The sequence below is a fragment of the Mesoplodon densirostris genome, chromosome 1, assembly GCF_025265405.1.
Source record: "Mesoplodon densirostris isolate mMesDen1 chromosome 1, mMesDen1 primary haplotype, whole genome shotgun sequence".
NCBI lineage: Eukaryota > Metazoa > Chordata > Mammalia > Artiodactyla > Ziphiidae > Mesoplodon > Mesoplodon densirostris.
Genome location: NC_082661.1, coordinates 171,399,708 through 171,422,712, shown reverse-complemented (window position 1 = coordinate 171,422,712; position 23,005 = coordinate 171,399,708). Strand labels below are relative to the sequence as shown.

The 23,005-nt window shown below is 45.9% G+C and overlaps 1 protein-coding gene across 1 annotated transcript; it reads left to right on the top strand.

The window, feature by feature from the left end:
- The first annotated feature begins 4,976 nt into the window (after window positions 1–4,976).
- LOC132485322 (NPC intracellular cholesterol transporter 2-like) lies at window positions 4,977–6,156 on the top strand. The gene is made up of 2 exons (XM_060091839.1): window positions 4,977–5,479; window positions 5,930–6,156. Exon 1 carries the CDS (start codon window positions 4,999–5,001, stop codon window positions 5,446–5,448), a length of 450 nt encoding a protein of 149 aa, XP_059947822.1. The 5' UTR covers window positions 4,977–4,998; the 3' UTR covers window positions 5,449–5,479; window positions 5,930–6,156.
- The last annotated feature ends 16,849 nt before the right edge of the window (window positions 6,157–23,005 follow it).

Here is a 23,005-nt window from a genome sequence, read left to right as displayed (position 1 = left end):
GAACCCATGTCCCCTGCATTAGCAGGCAGATTCTCAACCACTGCGCCACCAGGGAAGCCCCATAAAATTACTTTGAATAGAGAAATACAGTGGCCTTTCCGTGGCTTTCCCAATCCCTGAGAAATGGAAGTATCAATCCTTCAGCCTTTCTTTCTCATCTTTTTTTGTGAGCCATTTTCTTCTCCCACAGTTTGTGTCTCAGCACCAAGAAGCCTGGCTTCCCAAGAGCTGCCTCCGCTTTTTGAAGAGCTTACCTGCATTGGCATCAGAGTTCAGGACAATTCTATTCAAGGCAGATTTCTCTCCTTGAGAAATTCTGACTCACAGATTGGAGCAGCCTGATTAATCAGGAGGGATTTTGTGGCAAATGTCATCAGACACCCTGCCATCCCCTTTCAGTAGGGGAGAAACTCTGCCCTGGCTGGCGTCACCCAGCAATCAGGGCTACCTGTGAGGATGCAAAGGTGAGGGGAGTAATCAGCTTCATCATTTCATCCCATATAAAAGCTCCCCCATTGGGTTTTCAGATCTGCCAGCTCCATCAGTACCACGTCACACAAATCACAAAGCCTCTGAGTCAGAAGAAACCCAGCACACCCGTGTGTGTTACTCAGAACACCATGCAGACCTCTCTTGCCATCACCTGTGAGTTGATCGAAGTGGCCGTTGATTGGTTAATTTGCTCTCAGCCTTGGAGAACTTGTGTAAACTGATGGTCTTAGCCATTATTTAAAAATGTGTATTATTTCATTCTCATGACACCGGGTCTTATGAAAGGAAGGTTCAGCCAGACAGGTAGAAGAATTGTTGGGTGCAGTGGATTCTTTGTCGGAATGCATTTTCAAAGAGATAAGTTGACTTTGATATTAAAGTTGAATTTCCCTTGAGTCAAGGGTTTATTCACTCATCCTTTGAACAAATATTTAACAGGTTCCATGTGGTCTATGAGAGCATTGCTAGACATCGGGGATGCAGCGATGAAGATGTAGCTGCCACCCCCAGGGAACTGACATTCGAGCTCTGTGCTAGGGTAGAAAGAGTCTGTTTACCTCCCCTTTTACCTTCTCATTTTAAGGTCTGTCCATGGCTGAGTAGATTCACTCATGTTGCCCATGAAGACAACTCGCATGCCTCCAACCCTCTTCCAAAAGAGCCTGGAAGACTCTAAAGAGGAGCTGCTTCCTTTAGCCTGAGTGACAATAAACATTTTCCTCCAATCTGGGTCAATTTTGAGAGTGAAAGGAGGTACTGTTAATAATAACATCCAAAAAACAGGAATAAACCAGGACTGTCTAAGCCAATGGGGACATATGGTCACCCTTCCACTACTGGTTTTGTCAGCTATGGATTGGTATAGGACAGACAGCAAAGTGGCTTCTTTATGGAATTCTAACTTCATAGCATGGCCCAGTAAGACTGCTTGATAACCCTCTGGTGGGCAGAATTGTAAGATGCCCACCTCCCCCACCCCCAGTGCACAGATCCTGTATAATCTCCTTATTTTGCATCTGGGTGGAACCTGTGAATATGATGAGATCTCACTCTCATGCATAGGCTACATTTGGCAAAGGTGACAGTATTTTGCAGATATAAAGTTTTAAACCAGCTGACTTTGGGTTATTCAAAAGGGAGATTCCTGGGTAGGCCTGACTTGATCAGGTAAAAGCACTTACTAGAAGGACTTGGCCCTTCCTGAAGAGGAAGTGAGCAAGAAGTAAGGAAGGAGTAAGCTATGTTATGAGAAGGTGCATGTGATTAGAACCTAATGGCAGCTTCTAGGAGCTGAGAGAGACCCCCATCCAGCAAGAAAATGGCAACATCTTTTCAGAGTTGCAAGGGAAAATCTTCCAACAACCTGAGGGAGCAAATCCTTCCCCAGTCTAGCCTCCAGATGAGAACACAGCCCTGTGGACACCTTGATTTCAGCTTTTGAGACCCTGAGCAGAGAACTCAGTTAAATTGTGTGTGGACATCTGACCTACAGTGTGAGATAACAAATGGATGTTGTCTTAACCCACTAAGTTTCTGTTAGTTTGTTACACAGCATTAGAAGACTAATGCAGGGGCTTCCCTGGTGGTGCAGTGGTTGAGAGTCCGCCTGCCGATGCAGGGAACATGGGTTCGTGCCCCAGTCTGGGAAGATCCCACATGCCGCGGAACGGCTGGGCCCGTGAGCCATGGCCGCTGAGCCTGCACGTCCGGAGCCTGTGCTCCGCAACGGGAGAGGCCACAGCAGTGAGAGGCCCGCGTACCGCAAAAAAAAAAAAAAAAAAAAAAGACAAATGCAAACTCCAAACTCACATGGCCTCTTTCACCTTCCACTTATGGGCTCATTCTGGCCCACCCATCCAAGATACCTTCCCTCCTACTTTTCCAAAGCCCCACTCCAGCCCTCTCTTCTCTAGGACATACTGCTCCCCTCTACTCGAGGTTCCTGATAATTCTTTGAATACACACCAACTCTGTCAATGCCTGTGTTCCCACCCACATTCTTCTGTTTAACCAACTTTTACTGGATGCTTCTGCATGTGCTGAACTTTGTAAAGGTTGTTCCTTACACCAATAAGGAAAGTGCTAATGGCTCTCTTTTATAGTTGAGGACATGAAGGCCGAGAGCAAAGAGCATCACCCAGGGTCGATCAGATGCTGAATGGTAGAACCAGAATTTGAATCAGGACCTTCTGACTCCAAAGGCTGCATTCCTTCTACCATGCCTGCTGCCTGCTGTCCCGTGCAACTGTTGGGGTGCCCCAGACCCCAAAGGGCTGCATTGCTGTGTTAACTCTTAACACTTTAAAGCATGCTTTCATATAGTTTATCTCACGTCCTCTTCCTAGGAACCATGTAAAGTTTTTTTACCTACAATTTACAGATGAGAAAGAACACCGAGACACCCAGAACATTTGTTCATTCATTTACTCATTCCACATCATTTATTGTGCTTTAAAGAGGTGCCTTAGAGTCCTACACCCTGGGATACAGAGCAGGAACAACTCTGCAGCCCAGAGTGGGGAGCAGATGTGTAGACAGAGCCTGTGCCAGTTCCGGATCAAATCTATAGTCCTGCTATAAATGCAGGCTCGGAGAGAGGAGCTCAACCAAGGCGTAGAATGGGAGTCAGAATCAGAGGGCTTCTGAGAGGAAGTGGCAGGCAGAGCGGGTTGAGGAAGAGTTACCCTTGTAGCCATCAGGGGTCGGGGAACAGGAGGTCTTGCCTGAGATGTCCAGCTTGCACGAGGCAGACCCAGGACTCGGTTTGGGTGGACCCTCCCTTGCTCTCCACTGCCTCTCAAGTAGGTTGAGGTCTCTGGTTGACGGGACATCTGCAAATGTGTCTCTGCATCTCCTGAAGCTTTAATGCCTCAGGATGTCTCTGGAACCCCTACTGAGTACCCTATGGAAACAGAAACAAACATATACACACACACATAAACACATTCAGATAAATGCACTCACATACACATACTTGTGCCAAAAACATACCATATTCACACACATGTACCCATCCATTTACACACACAGACATGTACATATGTCCCCTACACACACAAATACATATTCATACACATAAATACACTCACACCCTCATACACACAGGCACATACATATACTCCAGATACATATACACATTCATACACAGAGACACGTAAGTGTGCACGCACACATACACACACACACACACCTTTACAGGGAACCAAACAATGTGAATCTCAGCAGAGCCAATGAGATGCCCCAAGAACTGGTTTTTATTATGCAGAACAGAAAGGCAGGTGACAGACTGTCAAACGCAGTCCTGTCCCCAGTCACCTATTGAGGACCAAGCAGACAGCACTGTGGTTTCCAAGCAAATTCCAGCTGCTTCCCTGGCACCCTGGGTACATAAACCCAAGAAGCCAAATGATGATTTTCCCCTTCAGAAGAATAACATTGCCCAGCCTTCCCTCCCTGGGCTAGAAAGGTTTCTGTATCGCGCAGTCCCTGCACAGGCCAAGCAGTCCCATCAGGATGAAATGCCATCCAAGGAGTCGGGCAGCTTCATCAATTTCTCCTGGAGAGCCCAGAAGAAATTTGGTCGTAGAAAATCCCTTCCCTCTTTGCTAATAAAACTTATCAGTGCAGGGCAGGAGTCTGGGAAGAGAGGGACCGCAGACACTCGCCTTGCTAAATTACTTGGAGAAATGGTCCTGATCAGCCATCCAGGGGGAGAAAGGTAGGAAATAATGTAACATTTATTGAGCCTGATTCTTTCACCTAGAGATTCTCCCACTCGGCTCTCTCAGCTGCCCTGTGGTACAGCATTAGCTCCATCCCATAGATGAGGAAACTGAGGCCCAGCTATGCATCAGAAAGAGCGTGGGTTTCAGAGGAAAACCAGTGTGTGTCTGAGCACCCACCCTGTTGCCTTGCTTGCTGCCTGGCTCAGGCTGATGACTTCACCTCTTGCACCGCAGTCTTCCTGTTAGGACCCCCAGCCTGGGTAGGCTGGTTCAAGATCAAATAGATAATGCAAGCAAAGCAGTGACACAGACCCTGAGTACACAAAGCTGGTTCCAAGTCCTTGTTCTTTCCGGCTTCTCTCATCTGAGCCTCCAGAATCCCTCTATTCTTCCTCCAGAGTGACGAGTGAGCCCCTGTGGCCCCGGGGGCCAGCTCTCCTGTGAGCTTACCAAACAGGCACTTGGCTGGCTCCCAATGCCCCATCCTTTTTTTTTTTTTTTGCGGTACGCGGGCCTCTCACTGCTGTGGCCTCTCCCGTTGCGGAGCACAGGCTCCGGACGCGCAGGCTCAGCGGCCATGGCTCACGGGCCCAGCCGCTCCACGGCATGTGGGATCTTCCCGGACCGGGGCACGATCCCATGTCCCCTGCATCAGCAGGCGGACTCTCAACCACTGCGCCACCAGGGAAGCCCTACCCCATCCTTTTTGAAGGGGAAGTAGAGTCCCAGCTCCATACAAGAGAAGAGGGAGCTTTTCCTTGAGCTTGCGGTCTTAGCTGCGATGCGTTTTTTGGGCGCCGCGTTCCTGTTCCTGGCCCTCAGCGCCTCCGCCCTAGCCGAGCCGGTGCATTTCAACGACTGCGGTTCTGGGGTCGGAGTTATAAAGGAAGTGAATGTGAACCCATGCCCCACCCAACCCTGCCAACTGCACAAAGGACAGTCTTACAGTGTCAATGTCACGTTCACCAGTAGCACTCAGTCTCAAAGTAGCAAAGCCGTGGTGCATGGCATTGTGATGGGCGTCGCAATTCCCTTTCCTATTCCTGAGCCTGATGGTTGTAAGGGTGGAATCAGCTGCCCCATTGAAAAAGACAAGACCTATAACTACCTGAATAAACTACCCGTGAAGAGTGAATACCCCTCTATAAAACTGGTGGTGGAGTGGGAACTTAAGGATGACAACGACCAACGTCTCTTCTGCTGGCAAATCCCAGTACAGATTGAAAGCTAGAGCTATTTGATGCCAATATGTCCGTCTGGGGGTGAGAGAACGCAGGTGGAGGGAGGGGAGGAGAGATCAAGTCTAAACTAAATCAGTGCCATAAGATGAAAGGAATTTCTAGACTGCCATTCTAGCCTCTCAACCTCCAAAAGCATCTAAGACCCTATTTCCTGAGAGCTCAGAACTGTCGCCCCTGTATTATCCTTTGTAAAAGGGTTGAAGGAAGGAAGAGAAAGTGAGACTGTAGGGATTGATTTAATTGTCTTCAGGGGGAGTTTTTTGTTTGTTTGTTTGGTTTGGTTTGGTTTTTGCTTTTGGAATAAGGAGGGTCTAACCAGACATGATCCAAATGAGGCTGCTTGGGGGATATTGGATAACTTGCCCTAGGGTTACCAGCCCTTGCAGCAAAGCACGGGTTCCAGATCACATCCATCTAGGTGGGATATTACATCTGCAAGTTCGTCATCTCCACGTGCCTCTTTGATTTCAGTGCATCTGGCCAATGAGCTTCCTCACCTCCAGCTCCGCGAGCTTCCTCACCTCCAGCTCCGCTGCTTCACCAGCCATGACTTGCTCTGCAGTGGTGTCCAGCGTGGTAGTGGAGGGGAGGTATTCTACGACAGAAATTCTCTGCAGTTAGCTCATGTCTCCTTTACTATCTTAGGTGGTTTTCATTAACTGCATCACTTGATTAGCAGATGTTTGATTTTTTTTTTTTTAACAACACTAACTTGTGGCTTCTTTATGCACCTGGAAATGTCCCTTTGAATAAATAAAAACTCGTCAATCTTTTCTTCTGCAAAAAAAAAAAAAAAAAAAAAAAAAGAGAAGAGGGAGCCCAGAGAAGTGAGCCATCCTTCCCCAGACTGCAGCAAGGGCTTCCCCAGTTCTTGACGAGGAGGACCTTCATTCCTTGGTGTCCTTGAATTGGCCGTGGTTGCTCTTGGCTTCAAGGGGGCCTGGTGTCAGCCCTCACTAGGGACCTCCTTCCTGAACCCTCGTCTGTAAAACCTAGAGTTTACCCAGCAACAGGGAAAGAATATGGGCTCTGAGGCTGTGAAACATGGGAATCCCAAGTAGGCAAATCCGTCTGCAGTGGCACGGTCCTGAGGAGGCAGTGGACGAAAACGAAAAAGGAAATGTGGGCTAAGTAACAGGAGAAATTCCCCATAGGAAGATCTATTAGACTGTGAAATAGTATTCCACAGGAAATAGGGGAGGGGTGCCCAGAGGTATTTAAAGCCTTTCTGGCCTAAGTAATAGAAGCTGCATGGTGTATGGAGTGGCCGAGAACTGGCCTCCGGGGAGCAGCTGCCTTGCTCTAATAGGCTGTCTCCGTGTATATGTAATTTCCCAGCCTGCCTTAATTCCATGGAGCTGCACTTCTCTTGCCAGGAAAAGATGCATTCACTTACAGCTCGGAATAAGCCATAGCATTTGAAGTGGTCACAGCCATCATTTTGTCAATGGGGAGGCAACCCCTGTGAACAGATCTACAGATTCAACACAATCCCTATTAAAATCCTAGTTATTTTTTTTCTGTAGAAATTGACAAGCCAATTCTAAAGTTCATATGGAGTTGCAAGGGTCTCAAAATAGCCAAAATGATCTTTAAAAAGAAGAACAAAGTTGAAGAACTCTTGCTTCCCAGTTTCAAAACTTCAATTACAAAGCTGTAGTAATTAAGACAGCATCGTCCTGGCATAAGGACAGACATGTAGATAAGTAGGATAGAATCAAGAGTCCAGAAATAAAATTCCTACAGTTATAGGTAATTGATTTTTGACAAGTGTGTCAAGACAATTCAATAGGGAAAGAAGAGTTGTTTCAACAAAGGGTTCTAGGACAACTGATATCCACATGCAAAAGAATGAAGTTGGACTTTTACCTCACAACATATACAAATGGACTATAGCTCTAAATGCAAGATCTAAAACTGTTAAACTCTTAGAAGAAAACATACAAGTAAATCTGCATGACCTTGGATTAGGTGCAGATGACGAAAGAAAATATGCAGAATTTGGACTTCCTTAAAATTCAAAATTTTTGTTTTGTCAACAATTTCATCAAGAAAGTGAGAAGACAACCTATCGAATGGGAGAAAGTATTTGCAAATCATATACTTATAGGGGACTAGTATCCAGAATATATAAAGAACTCTTACAACTCAATAACAAAATGACCAAGAGCTCAATTAAAAAATTGGCAAAGAATTTCAATAGACATTTCTCCAAAGAAGACATAAACACATTAAAAGATGATCAACATGGCTAGTCATTAGGAAATATAAATCAAAACCATAAGGATATACTTCTTTACACCCCCTAGTATGGTTAAAATTAAAACAACAGATAACAACATGCATTTGCAGTGATGTGGAAAAGTTAGAACCTTCAGTCATTGCTGGTGGTGCTGGTGGGAATGTAGAATGGTGCGGCCGCCTTGGAAAACAGTTTGGCAGTTCCTCAAAATGTTAAGCATGGAGTTACAAGCCATTCCATTTCTCAGTACATACCCAAGAGAATTGAAAACATATTTTATATCGCTGTTTATATCAGCAAAAGTCATAATAGCCAAAACATGGAAACAATCCAAATGTCTATCAAGTTAGGAATGAACAAAATGTGATATATGCATACAATGGAATATTATTCAGCCTTGAAAAGGAATGAAGTACCAAGAAATGCTACAGCATGAATGAACCTTGAAAACATTATGCTAAGTGAAAGAAGGTAGTCACAAATGATCCCATATTGTATGATTCCATTTATATATGAAATGTCCAGAATTGGCAAATTTATAGAGACAGAAAATGTATTGGTCTCTGGCAGGGGCTTGGGAGGGTGGGGGTAATGGGGGTACAGTTAATGGGTATGGGTAATGAAATTTTTCTAAAAGTAAACAATGGTAATGGTTGTACAACTCTGTGAATACACTAATACCCATAAATATTACACATTTAAAAGGGGGAATTTTTTTGGTATGTGAATTATATCTCAATTAAGCTCTTATTTAATAAAAAATAAAGTCACCCCTTAACTTCCCACACACAATTTTGGTCTATATCTCTGTTTCCATAAATATTATTTTACCTAAATGAGTTCTTACCTTATACATCATTTTGTATTTTGCCTCACTCTCAATTGGGTTTTAAGGCTTTTCCTATGTTATTAAAAAATCTTCATTAATATTCTTTTTCATGGTTGCCTAGTATTCTGTCATATGGCTATAACCATGCTTCCTTCTCTATTATTGTGTTATTGGGTGTTTGCATTCTTTCCCCAGGTTTTGTTATTATAAAGAACATCTTTGTTGGATATATTTGCGCATAAACTCTTATCTGCAGTTTTTAGATTGTCTTTTTTTTAGGATAAGTTTCTGAAGTTGAGATTACTGGGTGATAGTCATCAGTTTTAAGATCCTGCATCTGTGAGCTCCCCTCATTTGCCCTAAATATTTTGAGATATTTGATGCAGATACACTCAGTTTGCTGAACTAAGGAGTCACATCCATCAGAATAATTTCTCGGTGTGAGGGAGAGATTGTTGTCCTTGAGGTCAGACATACCCAGGGTCACACTCCAGCTCTGCCGCTTAACACTGAGTGATCCTGATAAACCTCGACTGACCCTCTATTGAGTCTCAATTTTCTCCCCTGTAAAATGGGCACAATAATAAGGTAATGGACATCAAGTGTGCAGTGTTCCCCCCTCAAAACTAGACACTTGTTTTATGTCTTTTTCTTCATTCTTCTCCTCAGAACCCCTAACTCTGTCATGAAATGCACTTTGGGATCCTGAGTCTTGTCCGCATCCGAGCCCTGGGAGGTGGCATCACTCCTCCAGCAGTATGACTAGGCAGTGCTCTGGTGGGATTGACAGGGATGAGCCTGAAGCTTGAAGCTCAGGATTTGGGCCTGGGTCTACCACTCATTGGCCTGTAATCTTAGGCAGGTCCTCAACATTATTTGAATCTGGCCGGTCATTAAAAGTGGAGGCAAGGAGGCAATTGCACATCAGCCTTGCCATGGGGTCAGGTAAGAAGCTGAAGGTAACAATGCTTGCTGTGCCCTCCACAGTGCCTATAAACAGCCATTAAGTTTATCATCACAGCTCTCTCCAAATATGCCGGGCTTGCTTGAGTGTACCAAGCGCGATTCATTTTCTGCCACTAGATTATAGACCCATAGACTGACTGGGTAAGCACCGCACCACTACATACTGTAGTAATTACTAATTACATGTTTCTGCATTCTGTAGCTTATTAGTAAATTGCATGTAGAGAGATCTAAAAGTAATTGCCCTTCTCCCGTAACTTCAGCAGCCGGCAGAAATCACAAAGAATTACCTTATTTACTTCCTAAGTGATTCCCAGTGGCCATTTATCAAATACATGGAAGAAAAAAATCATACAATAACCAAATATTCTTCTGCTTACAAATGATATGTGAGGGTCACGAGAAATCTTGAGTGGAAAAGGCTGTTAAACAGCTGCCGACTAACTGTATGTAAATATCCCCCTGTGGGTAATAGCTTAATTTTGATCATTGTTCAAAAGAGCAGGCATTTTAAATTATTAATAGGTGTCAGCTACAAAAGAATGTTTAACTGGAAACTTACAAGAAGAGAGCCTGATCTGTACAAATGACACCGTGTCTTTAACCACCCTGGTGTGTGGGAAAGAAAGGAGGGAGGAAAGGAAAGAATAAAAGGCACAACTGGCAAAGAGTCGGCCTCATTTCTCCCTCGGACTGGGGTTTTGTGGCTTGTGGGTGGTGTTACTTTACCACCGTGGAAGCCGGCCTGGGCTTCATTCATTCCTTATTAAGCTTGGTTATATGCAGGTTTCTTTTCTTTATAAGGAAAGTCGATTCCAACCAAGCAGAAAGCTCGAGTCTTCAGGAAGCGCCAGGCTAAAATGCAAGCTTTATACCTTTGCTGTGATGAAACTTGTTCACGTCCAAACACAGAGCCTAGACACCTTTCATTTCGAGCAGCCCTGACATGGTTCTGCTCAAGTAAACTGAAGATCCTGTTTCAAATGACTCATTTGATAGAAACATCAGGATCGCTGAGGCATGGATTGGCCTCTATGATCCCTCTTCTAAAAACACAGACCATGGATCATGAGATTGTTGAGTTAACAAGAAAGAAGAAATGGCCAGTTTTTCTGTTTCCTTTCCTTGGCTTTTCTGGCAGCGCTGGCTTCTGGCATTTTGGGTAACCCGCGAGTATTAGAGATTGAAATAAAGGAAAAGATAGGATGTAAAGGATTACGGGAAAGCTCAGGTGGGTATACTACTATGATGTGCCAGGATAAGAAACTCGGTCCTGGTATTTCTGCCCTCTGTGCCCCTCCTTCCCTCTCCATACCTGTAGGATGAAGAGTTAATATGCCCACAGAGCTAACTGCTACCAAGTGATGTATGACAAAATCATAAGGAAGCTGACAATCAGAGATGGCAAAATACTGCCCTAGGCTACCCAGCTAGTGGATGGCAGAGCCAGGGCTTAAATCCAGTGAACAAATTCCCATGGTGATTTTAAGTAGGACTTGGGCCCCATCCACCAACAGTGGAGTCACAGGATGAGCTGCCCCAAATGCCCTGGGGCTGGGACAGAGCCTGGAGCAGCCTCACCAGATGCAGAGGGCTGAGGCCCTCAATGTCCCTTGGGTCCCCTGCCTCCTACTCTGGGGCTGTCCTCTCTTCCTGACTGTCTTCCTGTCCCCTTCTCTATAAATCCATTCATCCTGTGACTGACTCCTCTGACCACCCAGACCTCCTCTGTCATTCACGGAGCGTGATGACAGGATTGATGGGCCCTTGAGCCCAGGCTGTCATAAGCACTGCACCACATAAAGCTCACTGGGTTGTTTTATGGCTCAGTAGAGCCTCCCTCAAAGAGCTGAAGGGCTCCCCAGAGAAGGAGGGACACCACCAACTTTGCCCCCACTTTTGTCAGGCATTGGGCTAGGCTCTAGGCACTCCCACACTCCTGCTGAAGACACATACGCCAACAGCTAAGCATTGCACAGTGGGGATGAGGCCAGAGTAGGAGTAAGAATGAGGGACAGAGGTGACATCGAAGCTGGGTGACCACTCCAGGCGCAAGGACAAAGAACACCTGGATTATATGGGGGGATGGAAAAGAGTTTGCCGAACAGGCAGCTAGGTGGAGAGGATGTTCCTGTAGAGCCGTGTCTTCAATTCTGTCGACTTGTTGCCCTCTCCTCCCCAGCACATGTGGAGATTGCCTAGAACAACTTTGGATGCACATAACAATTTCTTGGTGAATTCAGGTCCAATCGGCCATGTCAGGCATTTTAATAGCCTTAGGCCAAGTTATATGTGCCCCTTAGCATCCTGTGCTGGATTCTCTCCTAGAAGCAAGGCCACTGAAGCAAACATTAATCAAGCTGGTATACCTGTTTGGTGGCAATATTTGAATGATGGTCATAAGATCATAATGAGAGCTGGCATTAATGGAACCCTGCAGTGTGCCAAGCATGGTGCCTAGTGCCTTAGGTGTCTCAACTCATGTTCTTAATAATAATAATTTTGGTGCTATAATATTCCCGTTTTACAGATGAGGACAGTGAGGCTTAGCAAGCTTAGATAATTTGCTCAAGGTCGCAGAGCCAGGATCAAACATTGTTTCATCTGATGTTTGCACTGGAGCTCTTGGCTTTGTGCTTCCTGGCATGGCATTAGGTGTGCAGTGACCTCTCAGATGTCTTATTGTTTAGCCATCGTTTATATAGGGCCTTCTGTGCTCAGCAGGGTGAAGGCTACAAGGATGATAGATGTTAGTCTTGCCTGGGGAACCTCATTCATTTAACTAGTCTTCACTGTGGGCCAGCCTAGTGCTGAGCACTGGATTATCGGGAGAAGAGGTAGGCTTTTGCCCTCCAGAAGCTGAGTACAAGGCAGGGAGACACACCGTGGTCCTGCAGTAGGTGGTTTGTCCATTAAGGACTTCACAGGAGAGGGAGGAGGATGATTGAATGGACTGCATGGCCAAGAGCGCTAGGAGAGGAATAAGTCCATGAAAGATCACGGTTACACGTGGTCAGGGAGAAGACTCATGCCAGGAGTGGGGCTGGAGCTGGAAGACAAGCTATGGCCAAGAAAGCCCTGGTCGGGAGGGTTGGGTTTTATTTTATAAACGTGGGAGGGCTTTGGCTGAACTTTTACTTTAGTCAAGACATACCGACACCATCCAATCTGGGTCTTTCTGTTTGTTGTCCATTTGATTGTCTTCTGCAGCAGAGGTTCTCAGACTTTACCTGCATCTTGTACTGGAGTGATCTCTCTAGAACGTGGCTCTAAAAACATGATCCCTTCACTGGCCAGAAACCTGTGTCAAAAGGAGCCCTCAAGATGTTTCTGAGCAGCAAGCAGAAGTTTGAGACTCATTAGTCTAGATCAATCAGGTTGTGTCCCAAACATCATCTTCCCTGAGGTATGGAGTCCTCAGCCAAATCAAGTTTTATTCACAAGGGAGAAAGGGGAGAATGGTTCTTATGTAGACAGCCACAAGCATCAGCTTCCCACTGGTGAGGACATCAGAGAAAGATGGACATGCAAGAGTATAATGGATGCCATGGTTTTTAAAGTCATTCAACAAAAATTTACTGAGTAGGTACTCTGTGCCAGGTACCTTATAAGAATGGAGGAACTCTTCTCCGTATTTTTTTTATAATTCAGCATTTATTCCCCTTTCTTTCAATAACAGTACCCAACTGTTCCTCTGGCAACCTGCCCAGACTCAGTTGAAGGGTCAGGTGGAGCTGGCTCTAACCTCAGCTCCACACGTGGACATGTGACTCTTCCTGACCAGAGCACAACATCGTCTTACAATGGTGATTGGTCAGGGTGGGCATGTGACTCAAGCCAAGGTCCAATCACTGCTGAGTCCAGTGCTTTTAATTACATGATGAGAAGGATCCTTTTCTCTTTGTGCTCTATAGCAGTGAAGATAAAGCCTAGAGCTTCTGGGAGGTCAAACATGTCTTTTGAGAATGAAGTCAAAGAGAATTGAGAGACAGAGAGTGATCGGGTGCTGATGAAGTTGTTTACGACCCTGAACAGGACACTTCCTGAAGCATGGTCTGTCCTCAGACTTTTCAGTTATGTGAGCTGATGCATTACTTGTTTTGCTTTAGCTGGTTTGCATTTGGTTCTTGATCGTTGCAAATAAAATAGTCCTAATACTCTAGTATCAGAAGGGCCACAGCCCAGAGGAAACTGATATCTTGGGGAAATGAGCTTTTAAATTCATACTCAGAGGAAGAAAGATGAGGAAGAAATTAACCTGCTGCTCGGGCCCAATAAGATAATGCGGCTGTGATGATGGAAATGGACCCTGTCTTTCTAGCTCAGGATGATGTGCTTTGGGCTAAGAAGGAGAGCTGAGGGTTCTGGAGAGAGAAGAAAAACCCAAGACCTCTGGCCATTGGGCCAGAAGAGAACCTGAACATGGGGTCACTCATCCTTGGCCAGAGATATGGAAGAAGTTGAGAAATAAGGGAGAAGGGAAGACGCTGACTATCTTGATGCAGGACCATGAACTTCCCGTACTCTGAGCCCTGGCCGCTAGCCCAGTGCCAGACAGAGAGCAGGGCCTTGACAAAGTTTGACAGATGAGTAAAGGTGGGCAACGTTATTTCAGTTGTCAAAAAAAAAACACGAGGGCAACATTTAAAGGCCCATGACGCATGTTGTTCCTGTGCAGCCATCCAGCAATAAAAAGCACGGTTTTCGTGAAAAGATGGTCTGGGAACAAATGTTGATTCACAACAGTCAGGGTGTCCGTTTAAAAATGAATCCTGGGGCTTCCCTGGTGGCGCAGTGGTTGAGAGTCTGCCTGCCGATGCAGGAGACGCGGGTTCGTGCCCCGGTCCGGGAGGATCCCACATGCCGCTCAGCGGCTAGACCCGTGAGCCATGGCCGCTGGGCCTGCACGTCCGGAGCCTGTGCTCCGCAGCGGGAGAGGCCACGACAGTGGGAGGCCCGTATACCGCAAAAAAAAAAAAAAAAAAAAAAAAAAATGAATCCTGTCAGAGCAATCTGATTTTCTTCTCCTCCCTCCCTCCCTTCCTTCCTTTTTGCTGAGGGTGCTTGTAATTATGAGATAGTTAGATCAGGGAAATGCAATTGGGCACAGTGTATTTGGGTTTCCAAATGGTATATAATAACGTTTTTATGATATCCTTTTGGGTAACATGAAAAACTCTAGCTAAGGTAATAACAGAGTTACGAAGGTGGACTTGTGACCGCTTCAAGAACCATATGCCCAGAGCTTGCTGATTAATTCATGCCTGTTCAGCTTGTCACTTCAGGAGCTCTCCAGGGCACCGAGATAAGACTTTGTCCTTGGCTCTCTCCTGCTAAAACAAATTTTGTGAATACTTGAATGAAGGCACAGAAAGCTCCTTATCACATCTGTAGACGCCACTGAACTGGGAAGGGATGACAAATGGGGTAGATGGGAGAATTCCAATCCAAGAAGCTCTCAGTGAGTTACGGTGATGCAATGCAACTTCCAAGGCAAAAAAACACAAAGGAGGAGAGTAAGCTTCTGCAGTTGGCCCCAAGAAGCTCCACTGTGCAAGCACAGGGTGAGAGAGCTGTCTTGGAAGCAGCCTGAGTGAGGCAGGAGAGGTCCTCAGCCACTCCATAGGCATCGGCATTGTGCTCTAACTCTCACCGGAGAGAAGCAATTTGGAGTTGCATTCATAGGAGTAGACCGTGTAGAATGAAGAAGTTCAAAGTCTCCTATACAGGGCTTTCCTAGTCAGGCCTCGCCTGAGTCCTGTATTCAGTTCTCAGTGCCAGGATTGAGGAGGAAAACTGACAATCTTGAACATGCTCAAACCTCATCATAAGAGTACAGGGAAGTATAAATAATCAGCCTGAAAAAAATTCAGAGGGTGTATATTCCCTATTTCAACTCCTTAAGGGGCTGCCAACTGAAAGAGATTAGACGCAGTGTCTGCCATACAAGTGTTAGAATTAGCACCAAGAAGCAGAGGCCCTCCATATACTGGGTCCTTCCATACGCTGAATGAAAGAACGACAGTATGGCCGCCCCAAATTGAAAACACTGTATTGTTAGGAAGTGAGTTCCCCAGCACAAGAGGCATCCCAGCAGATGCTGGACGCCAGCCTAGCAGGAGCTTGGGGGAGGAGGCTTCAGAATTAGCTGAGCCACGGGAAGCGATGACTCTACCAAGAGTCATCCGCACATCTACCTCCGCACATCTGGATCTCCATGATGATAGGAGGGCCCACGGTGGGAGGACAGCCATAGTGCCCCACGTGCAGCAAAGTGGAGGAGGAAGCAGAGTGAGGATGTGCCCCGCTCTGGGGTCTCGGTGGTCACTGATGACCTTTGAGAGAGCAGCAGGATGCCTTTCTTTTCCATTTCAAGGGGTGCTTCTCCAATTATTGCTCAAGTCTCCATGATGATATGGAAAAGCACTTCCAAAATTAAACCTCCATTGAGAGCACACATTAATAACACACCAAAGGACACATAAATTACACCTGCGAGTCATATCCCACTGCAGACGAGTACACTGATTAATGTCACATTCCAACAATATCAAGAGCACACCGTAATTAAGCTACCACTGGCGGCTTGAAAAGCTGCGTTAGATCACCATGGACACACACAGCAATCTAGATGACTAAAGCGTGAAAAATCTCTCAGTTTGGAGTCGTATCATTGTAGTGGAGGGTTAAAAGTGTGTGTTCTATGAGTCAAGGTTCTCTGGATTTTAATCCTGGTCCTACCATACACGAGCTATGAAACCTTGAGCAGGTTACCTAACTTCACTGAGCCTCAGTTTCCTGATCAGTAAAATGGTAAATTTATGCGGGGGTTCTTGGCAGTATTAATTCAAAGAATATATGCAAAATGCTTTGCACAGAGCAAGCACCCAGCACATAGCTCTCAGGAACATGAGTTCCTGTGTCTGACCACAGGTTTATGTCAACAATCATCCACTGGCCCCACCCATTAGCCTCATGCTTGTCACATACTTAGTTCAAGTGAGCATTTCCAGTTATTTTTAAACTGCAGTGTGATTGCTGCTTTGACATCTTGATTACAGCGCTCGTGGTCGACCGGCTGCAAATCTCCCACCTAAAGTGAGAGGATTGTCATTTGTTTTGATTCACCCTCATAGCCTGAGAGAATGACTAATAATCAATGTCCCACATTCAACAAGTCAATCACCGGAATATGTCTGGTTCATAATGATTTGGTGAAGCGGTTGGGGGGGTGATGGAAAAACACTGGCCTGGTTGTTCGCGGACTGTCAGGTCTTGGAGCTCCTCTGAAGATGTAGCTTTGGATGGTTCTCTCATCTTTACCTGCGATGAAATCATCTGACCCCCAGGACAGCGCTCTAGACGGCATCAGCATCCTGTTGAGACGAGTCACATTTGATTGAAAATCTTTCCATCCACTCCTCTGTGCATATATGCATGCAGATATCCTAGCAGACAAGCTGTTTAGCTTATGGACACCTTCATTTACTTTTTCCTCTTTGACTTACCATTTTCTTCCCCACTCCTCTGCTTTTCTCCCTCCTCCTGATTTCACCTTTCAATCCATCTCCCTAAACCCCAGGCATCCAGTGTTAATAATCTGAAGGGTGTCCCTGACGCACCTTCCTCAATGCTCACATAATCATATATAAATATTCCTCTTGATTTTACCCATTGGGATCATATTCTATACACTTCTCTGCATTTGAAGCCCCTCCCAGTCAACTGGTACCTGCTTTTTTCAAAGGCTGCCCCACATTCCACCCTGGGGGCAGAGGCATAGCAGAACTCACACCCACTCCCCTCCTGCTGGGCACTCACCTTGCTCTCTTGGGTCCAGATCCACTAGAGACCATAGTGCTGTAAGCATCCCTGAACGCACACCCACCCTTCCTTTCTCGTGCTTTGATTTCAACAGGCTGAGTTTCTACATCTCTTGATTCAGGGAAGAAAACCAAGATATATAGATGGAGGGGTTTTTGTTTGGAATCACATAACCAGTAAGCGTCAGAAACGGTTCAAAGCAGGTCCACTGGACACCATAGTGAATACTCTTTATTCTCCCAGACACTCTACCCTTCTTCTAACATCTTACTGCTAGAAGTGGTTCTTTCCATGAAATTCAGTCAAGGCTTGCCTTGAATCCCCACCCACGCATCCCCCCATCCCCTGAGACAACCTGGCTGTCACAGAGTGTCCCAGTGGCCCTGGGTCGGGGGAATTCAGTGCTAGTGCCGGCACATAAAAAGCACTTAGGGAAGTCATGCTAAAACTACTATATCTGCTCAATAAATGAGTACTGGACCCCGACGGCGCTCCAGGCTGGCAGGTGGCAGACTTTGTCCAACCCTCTCTGAAGGTGGCATGAACAGCCTCGGGCCTCGTTCATTTCCATCTTGGAGGTCTTGACAGGTGGGCCCGGAGTCCCTGGGCATGTCGTCAAGGGGCTTTAAGGCCCCCGTGACTGGTTGCACCCGATTGGCCACAAAATTCTGTGGCCCTGCTTCCTGAGCCACACTGTCCTCATCTGTGGACTGGGAAGAGAAGAGGCTTACAGAATTGGGCCTGAGGGATCTTGGACTTCAAACCTGCCATCTCATCAGTGAGGAGAGTACGGTGCAGCGCAGCAAAGGGATGTTTCCAGAGTGTCCCAGGGAGCTGGTGATGGGATTAGGGGGCGAGTCCTTACTGGGGCGGGGGGCTCCTGGCCTTATTGTTTTTTGTTCTATGCTGCTGTCATTGCAACCTTGTGCATGCATGTGCCTGCTTTCTTTTCTTTTCCACGAACCTGGTTAACATGCACACAGATGAAAATCACTGGCTATTAGGTCCAAGCAAGCCTGAGTTTGAGTCTTAGCCCTCCTACCCATTCAATGACCTTGGGAGGATTATTTAACCTCTGTGAGTTAATAACAATAGCCAGTCCCCTGGGGTTCTGGGGATTCCGTGAAACAATGACTTGAAAAGGCCTAACAGGAATCTGACCACATAGTACGCACTCAGTAAATGTTGGCTGTGTCTTTTAGTTCCCATTTGCTTCTTTGAATTCTTGCAAAACCTCCTTGCAATTCCCAAAGTCTCCAATACAGCCTGTTTTCCCCAAACAATAACCCTCTTGACGTATATGGAGACGTGGGCCGCTCTGTGAAGCGCTTCCAAACCCTCTTTTGGAGGCTTTTATGCACTGAACCTCTGAGGAATTGTCGGCCTGCACTTAACTTCTCCAGAAGCAAGACTCTGCTGATCGCTTTCTGGTGAACAGCAATGAACTTGTCAAGAAACGAGCGAGGAGGGAGGTGGTGAAAGGCCGAGAGCAGGGCAGGCAGGTGTGCAGCAGGCCAGGAGGGCTGGGGCCATCCATCTTGATTCTTTTCTCCGTGTCCAAGTGTAAAGGGATTTGTGTCTACAAGGCTGTCTTCGCCCACCTCAGGGAAGAAGAGAAGTCATTTAATTTGAAATTTTTACTTCTACCACAGGGGAAGATTCTGGGGCAATTAGGGATATTGTAATTTCTTATTAAGATCAAAAAGAAATTATAGGTAGAGCCCATGAGTCACCTTCCAACACAGTAAAAAATGGAATTTCTGGGTGACTTGGTGTGGGTGAACCTGTGTGCCCCCGCCCTTAACGATTTGGGTCGGGGGAAGGGAGCAGGCCACCTCTTTTCTGCTTCTGAAATGCTCACCTTTTTGGAAACCCAATAAAATTAATTCCAAGCTCAGATTACTAATTCATCCTGGTGTGTGAATAATTCATTGTGGCAGTAGCCGTGTCACATTTTCACATTTTGGAGTGCATGCCCTCTCCTGCTCTTGCCTTGGGAGGGATGGCTTCACCCCTCAGTCTGCCCAAGTGTGGGAGGGACCAAGCACTCAGCAGTCCACTCCCCAAGGATGCCAGAGCCCTGGTCGCTGCCTGACGCCTACTTCGAATCCAGCAGGCAGAGTGTAGGCGGCTGCAGTGACCCGAGGCGACCTGCTGAAGTCAGGATGCTTCTTAAGGAAAAGGGGGACTTGCTCGCCAGGCTCATGGCTACACCGGGAGGTAAAAGGAATTCCTGTCATGGCCGAGCGCTACTGCTGATTACAATTCAGTCCTCCGGGAGGGCCTCCACTGGACTGCCCATCAATTATGCATTTCCCCAACACACCTCGCAGGCTGGCTTCTCATGTTAGGGACATTTCCTGACCGGTTCCCTCTGCTCAGGTGTCTCCACACCACTCCTGGGGAAGAGATAAAAGATGAGGCACTGCCGGGTCAATAGCCTCTAGGGAGCCTAGTACCAAGGCCAAAGTGGGACAAGGGAAGGGGTAAGCTAGTTTGGAAACTTCTCTTTCAAACACGAATAAGGGACGTGGGCCATCCTCTGTTAAACCAGTGTGGCTCTGGGGCTCAACAGTGCTTTCCACGCACATTCTTACTGAACTGTGCGCTTACAAAGGACCCTGGGATGCAGATGGGCAAGCAGAGCTGCTCATGTGATAGATGAGGAATTTGCGACTTGAAGAGGCACAGGGAATGTGTAGGTTTGCCTGGGGGGTTCTGGCTGGGCTTGAAATAGTCCCTAATCTGGTGGGCAAATAATTCCCTTATCTATTATTTCACCAAAGAGGATGCCCACCCCAACTCTGCTTGTTCGTTAATCGTGGTCTGATTCAAAGCCAGACCCCATGCCCAAGATAGGGGTCCTGGAGACTCAGACCCAGTTCTTGTGCTAAAGGAGCTTCTGCTCTTGAGCTGGAGGAGGACACCCAATAAGGTCTCCATCGTGACAGGGTTGTGCCGAGGGATGAAGAAGACCCTTGAGAAGCCAGGGGAGAGCAGTGTGCATGCAGGTCAGCCTCTGCACCCCTCTCTGTTTATTGCTCCATCCCTCTCTCTCTCCCTAAGCTTCAGCCACAACAGCAGTTGGGTTCCTTCCCCGAGGACCGTCTGCCCAGAGTGTCCCCTCCCACAACTGGGCACATGGGTGGCTCTTTTCATCCTCGGATCCTCCCCCTAAACTAGCTCCCATGTGACTTCTTTCCTCCAGAGCACAAATCACAATTTGTAATAGATTCTTATTCATGCTCTCTCTCTACCACCAGACTACAAGTTCCATGAGGAACTTTAACCACCTCTGATTCATGCGCCATTGTAGCCTATCACGTATGTCGATGAAAACAATCAACGAACAGTCTATAACAGGGATAGAAAAGAGTTTTATTTGAGCCAAACTGAGAACTATAGCCTGGAAGACAGACTTTCAGATAACTCTGAGGAACTGCTCCAGGGAAGCATGGTTTTCAGCACAGTTGTATGTCTTGTCAGAACAAAGAACGTCAAACAAGTCAGGGAAACATTCCTTCAAGGTTTCAGAAAAACGGATCAGCATGTACATGGCGAGTCAGGATGGCCTTGGCACCTGGGAAGGGAGTCTTATCATTGAAGGAGGACCAGCATCGGCATCCCAGGAAGGGAGGCTGATCTTTCTTTTTAACTTGGACATCCTTTACTTCTGGTCAACGCACTTTTTTAAAAAAAATAATTAAAGCAGATGTACAATGCATGTTTGATAGGCCACAAGTAGGCTGTTTTAGTTAGCATAAAATTCACGTGAACTCATGTATAAGCCAGAATGACTTTCCCATACCTTAATATGTAGAGATTTCTTTTATCACGTGGCACAGTTGTATTTTAATAAAAGCTGAAAGAAAGAATAAGTGAATGAACGCAAGACAGTCACCGAGGAGAGTCAACAGAAGGGTAAAACCAAGCAGCCCTAGGAGGCCTGAGGAGAGAGCACTACCTCCACCTGGGGGATCTGGGATGGCTTCGTAGAGGAGGCAGCATTGGAGCTTTGGGATCCTCTGGCTGTGAATTATAGGGTGTCCTCCTGCCTCATGTAGAAGTTCAAAGACCACTTAACAATTAGGGATGGAGTTCTGCAACCTGACTATTTGCACATTAGCTGAGTGTCAAAAAACTTGGGAGGCACAGTAATGATTGGTCGGTTTCCAGTTGTGCCTAGAATCAAAGTGTGAGTTGTTGGGCGGGAGGGCTTGGGAAACGGGGGTAGACGGGCTCAGGCTATGGCAGAGCTTGTATCATACCCCTCTCTCTTCCTTTCAGAGAACATCTTTCCAGAGACCATAATGTTCTATCTTGCCAAATATTTGGTCAACCTCTTTTCTGTGAGGAGTGCTGCTGGGGATCAACATATGCTTGGCCTTTTGCCTTCTCATATACACACAGCCCTATACACACCCACATCACACCCATTCATCTCTTGACAGCAAGGGGAGAGAGGGGGGCCTGATGCTTCTGGGCCTCAATATACAGATGTATAGCTTAGGGACTTGGCAGTTCTGCAGCCTCACAGAGAAGGGCTGGAAGGATCGCAGAGACCATGCACGGGGAAGGGAGGGCTTTGGGATTGCTTATGCCCCTCAGAGATGAGGGGTCATTGCCCTGTGTACCCTACTGCTGGCTGTTTCCTGATGGCATATGTGTGTGTTAGAAGAGGCTGGTCATTTCACCCCCAAACACCCTCAGCATTTGTCAGGGATGAGCAGTGATCTGGGGAAGAAGGGCCGGCTTTGTATCCAATCCCAGCTCCGCCACTTTCCTTGTCTTGTGAGTCCTCTGAACCCCAGTATCTTCATCTATAAAATAACAACTCTGTAAAAGAACTGCTGGGACTTCCAGAAATTGGCATAAAAGATCTATCAACTGTCCCATCTTAGAAACCAACCAAATGAGATTGGCCAAAACCAGAGGTAAGGGTAAGAGGAGTGGAGAACTTGGAAACCAACAAAATAGGGAAACAACTAGACAGTCTAATTAAGAGAAACAGTAGAGATAAAACAATACTCAAAATTAGGATTGGAAAAGGGAATGTGACCCTTGGTATTGTATGGAGGGCATTATAAAACTAATACGAGGATATATGTACCAACTATGTAAACTATGTTGAAGTCAAAATCAAATGCATGTTTTTCTGTGAAAATATAAAATTAACTTTAAAAACAAAAATTTCATCAGAGCAAAACCCTGGGAAAAATTGAGGGGAAAAAAGTCAATGAATTACATCTCTAACCAATTTGCATTTTTTGTAAGAAAAGTAACAGACTAAAATAGTTTCACAGACTGTTTTTTTTTTCTCTTCAAAATTTCAAGGAATAAATCATTACCAATCTATATAAAGTATGCTAGAATGCTAAAAAAAAAATGAAGCAGTACCCAGTTCATTTTACAAGTTAGAATATTCTTAATAACCATGTTTGACAAAGATAGTATACAAAAAATACTAAATCCACAAGATAATATCACCCGTGAATTTACATGTAAAGATTCTAAATAAAGTATGCATGTATATCAAGTTTCAGAAGTATATTAAAAGGATAATGCACTTTGATTAGGTAGGGTATAATCTGGGTATGGTAGGTTTAAAAGTCAATCAGCATAATTTATCAAGTTCAAAATAATAAAACGTGATAGTAAATATCCTATTAAAATACATTTATATAAA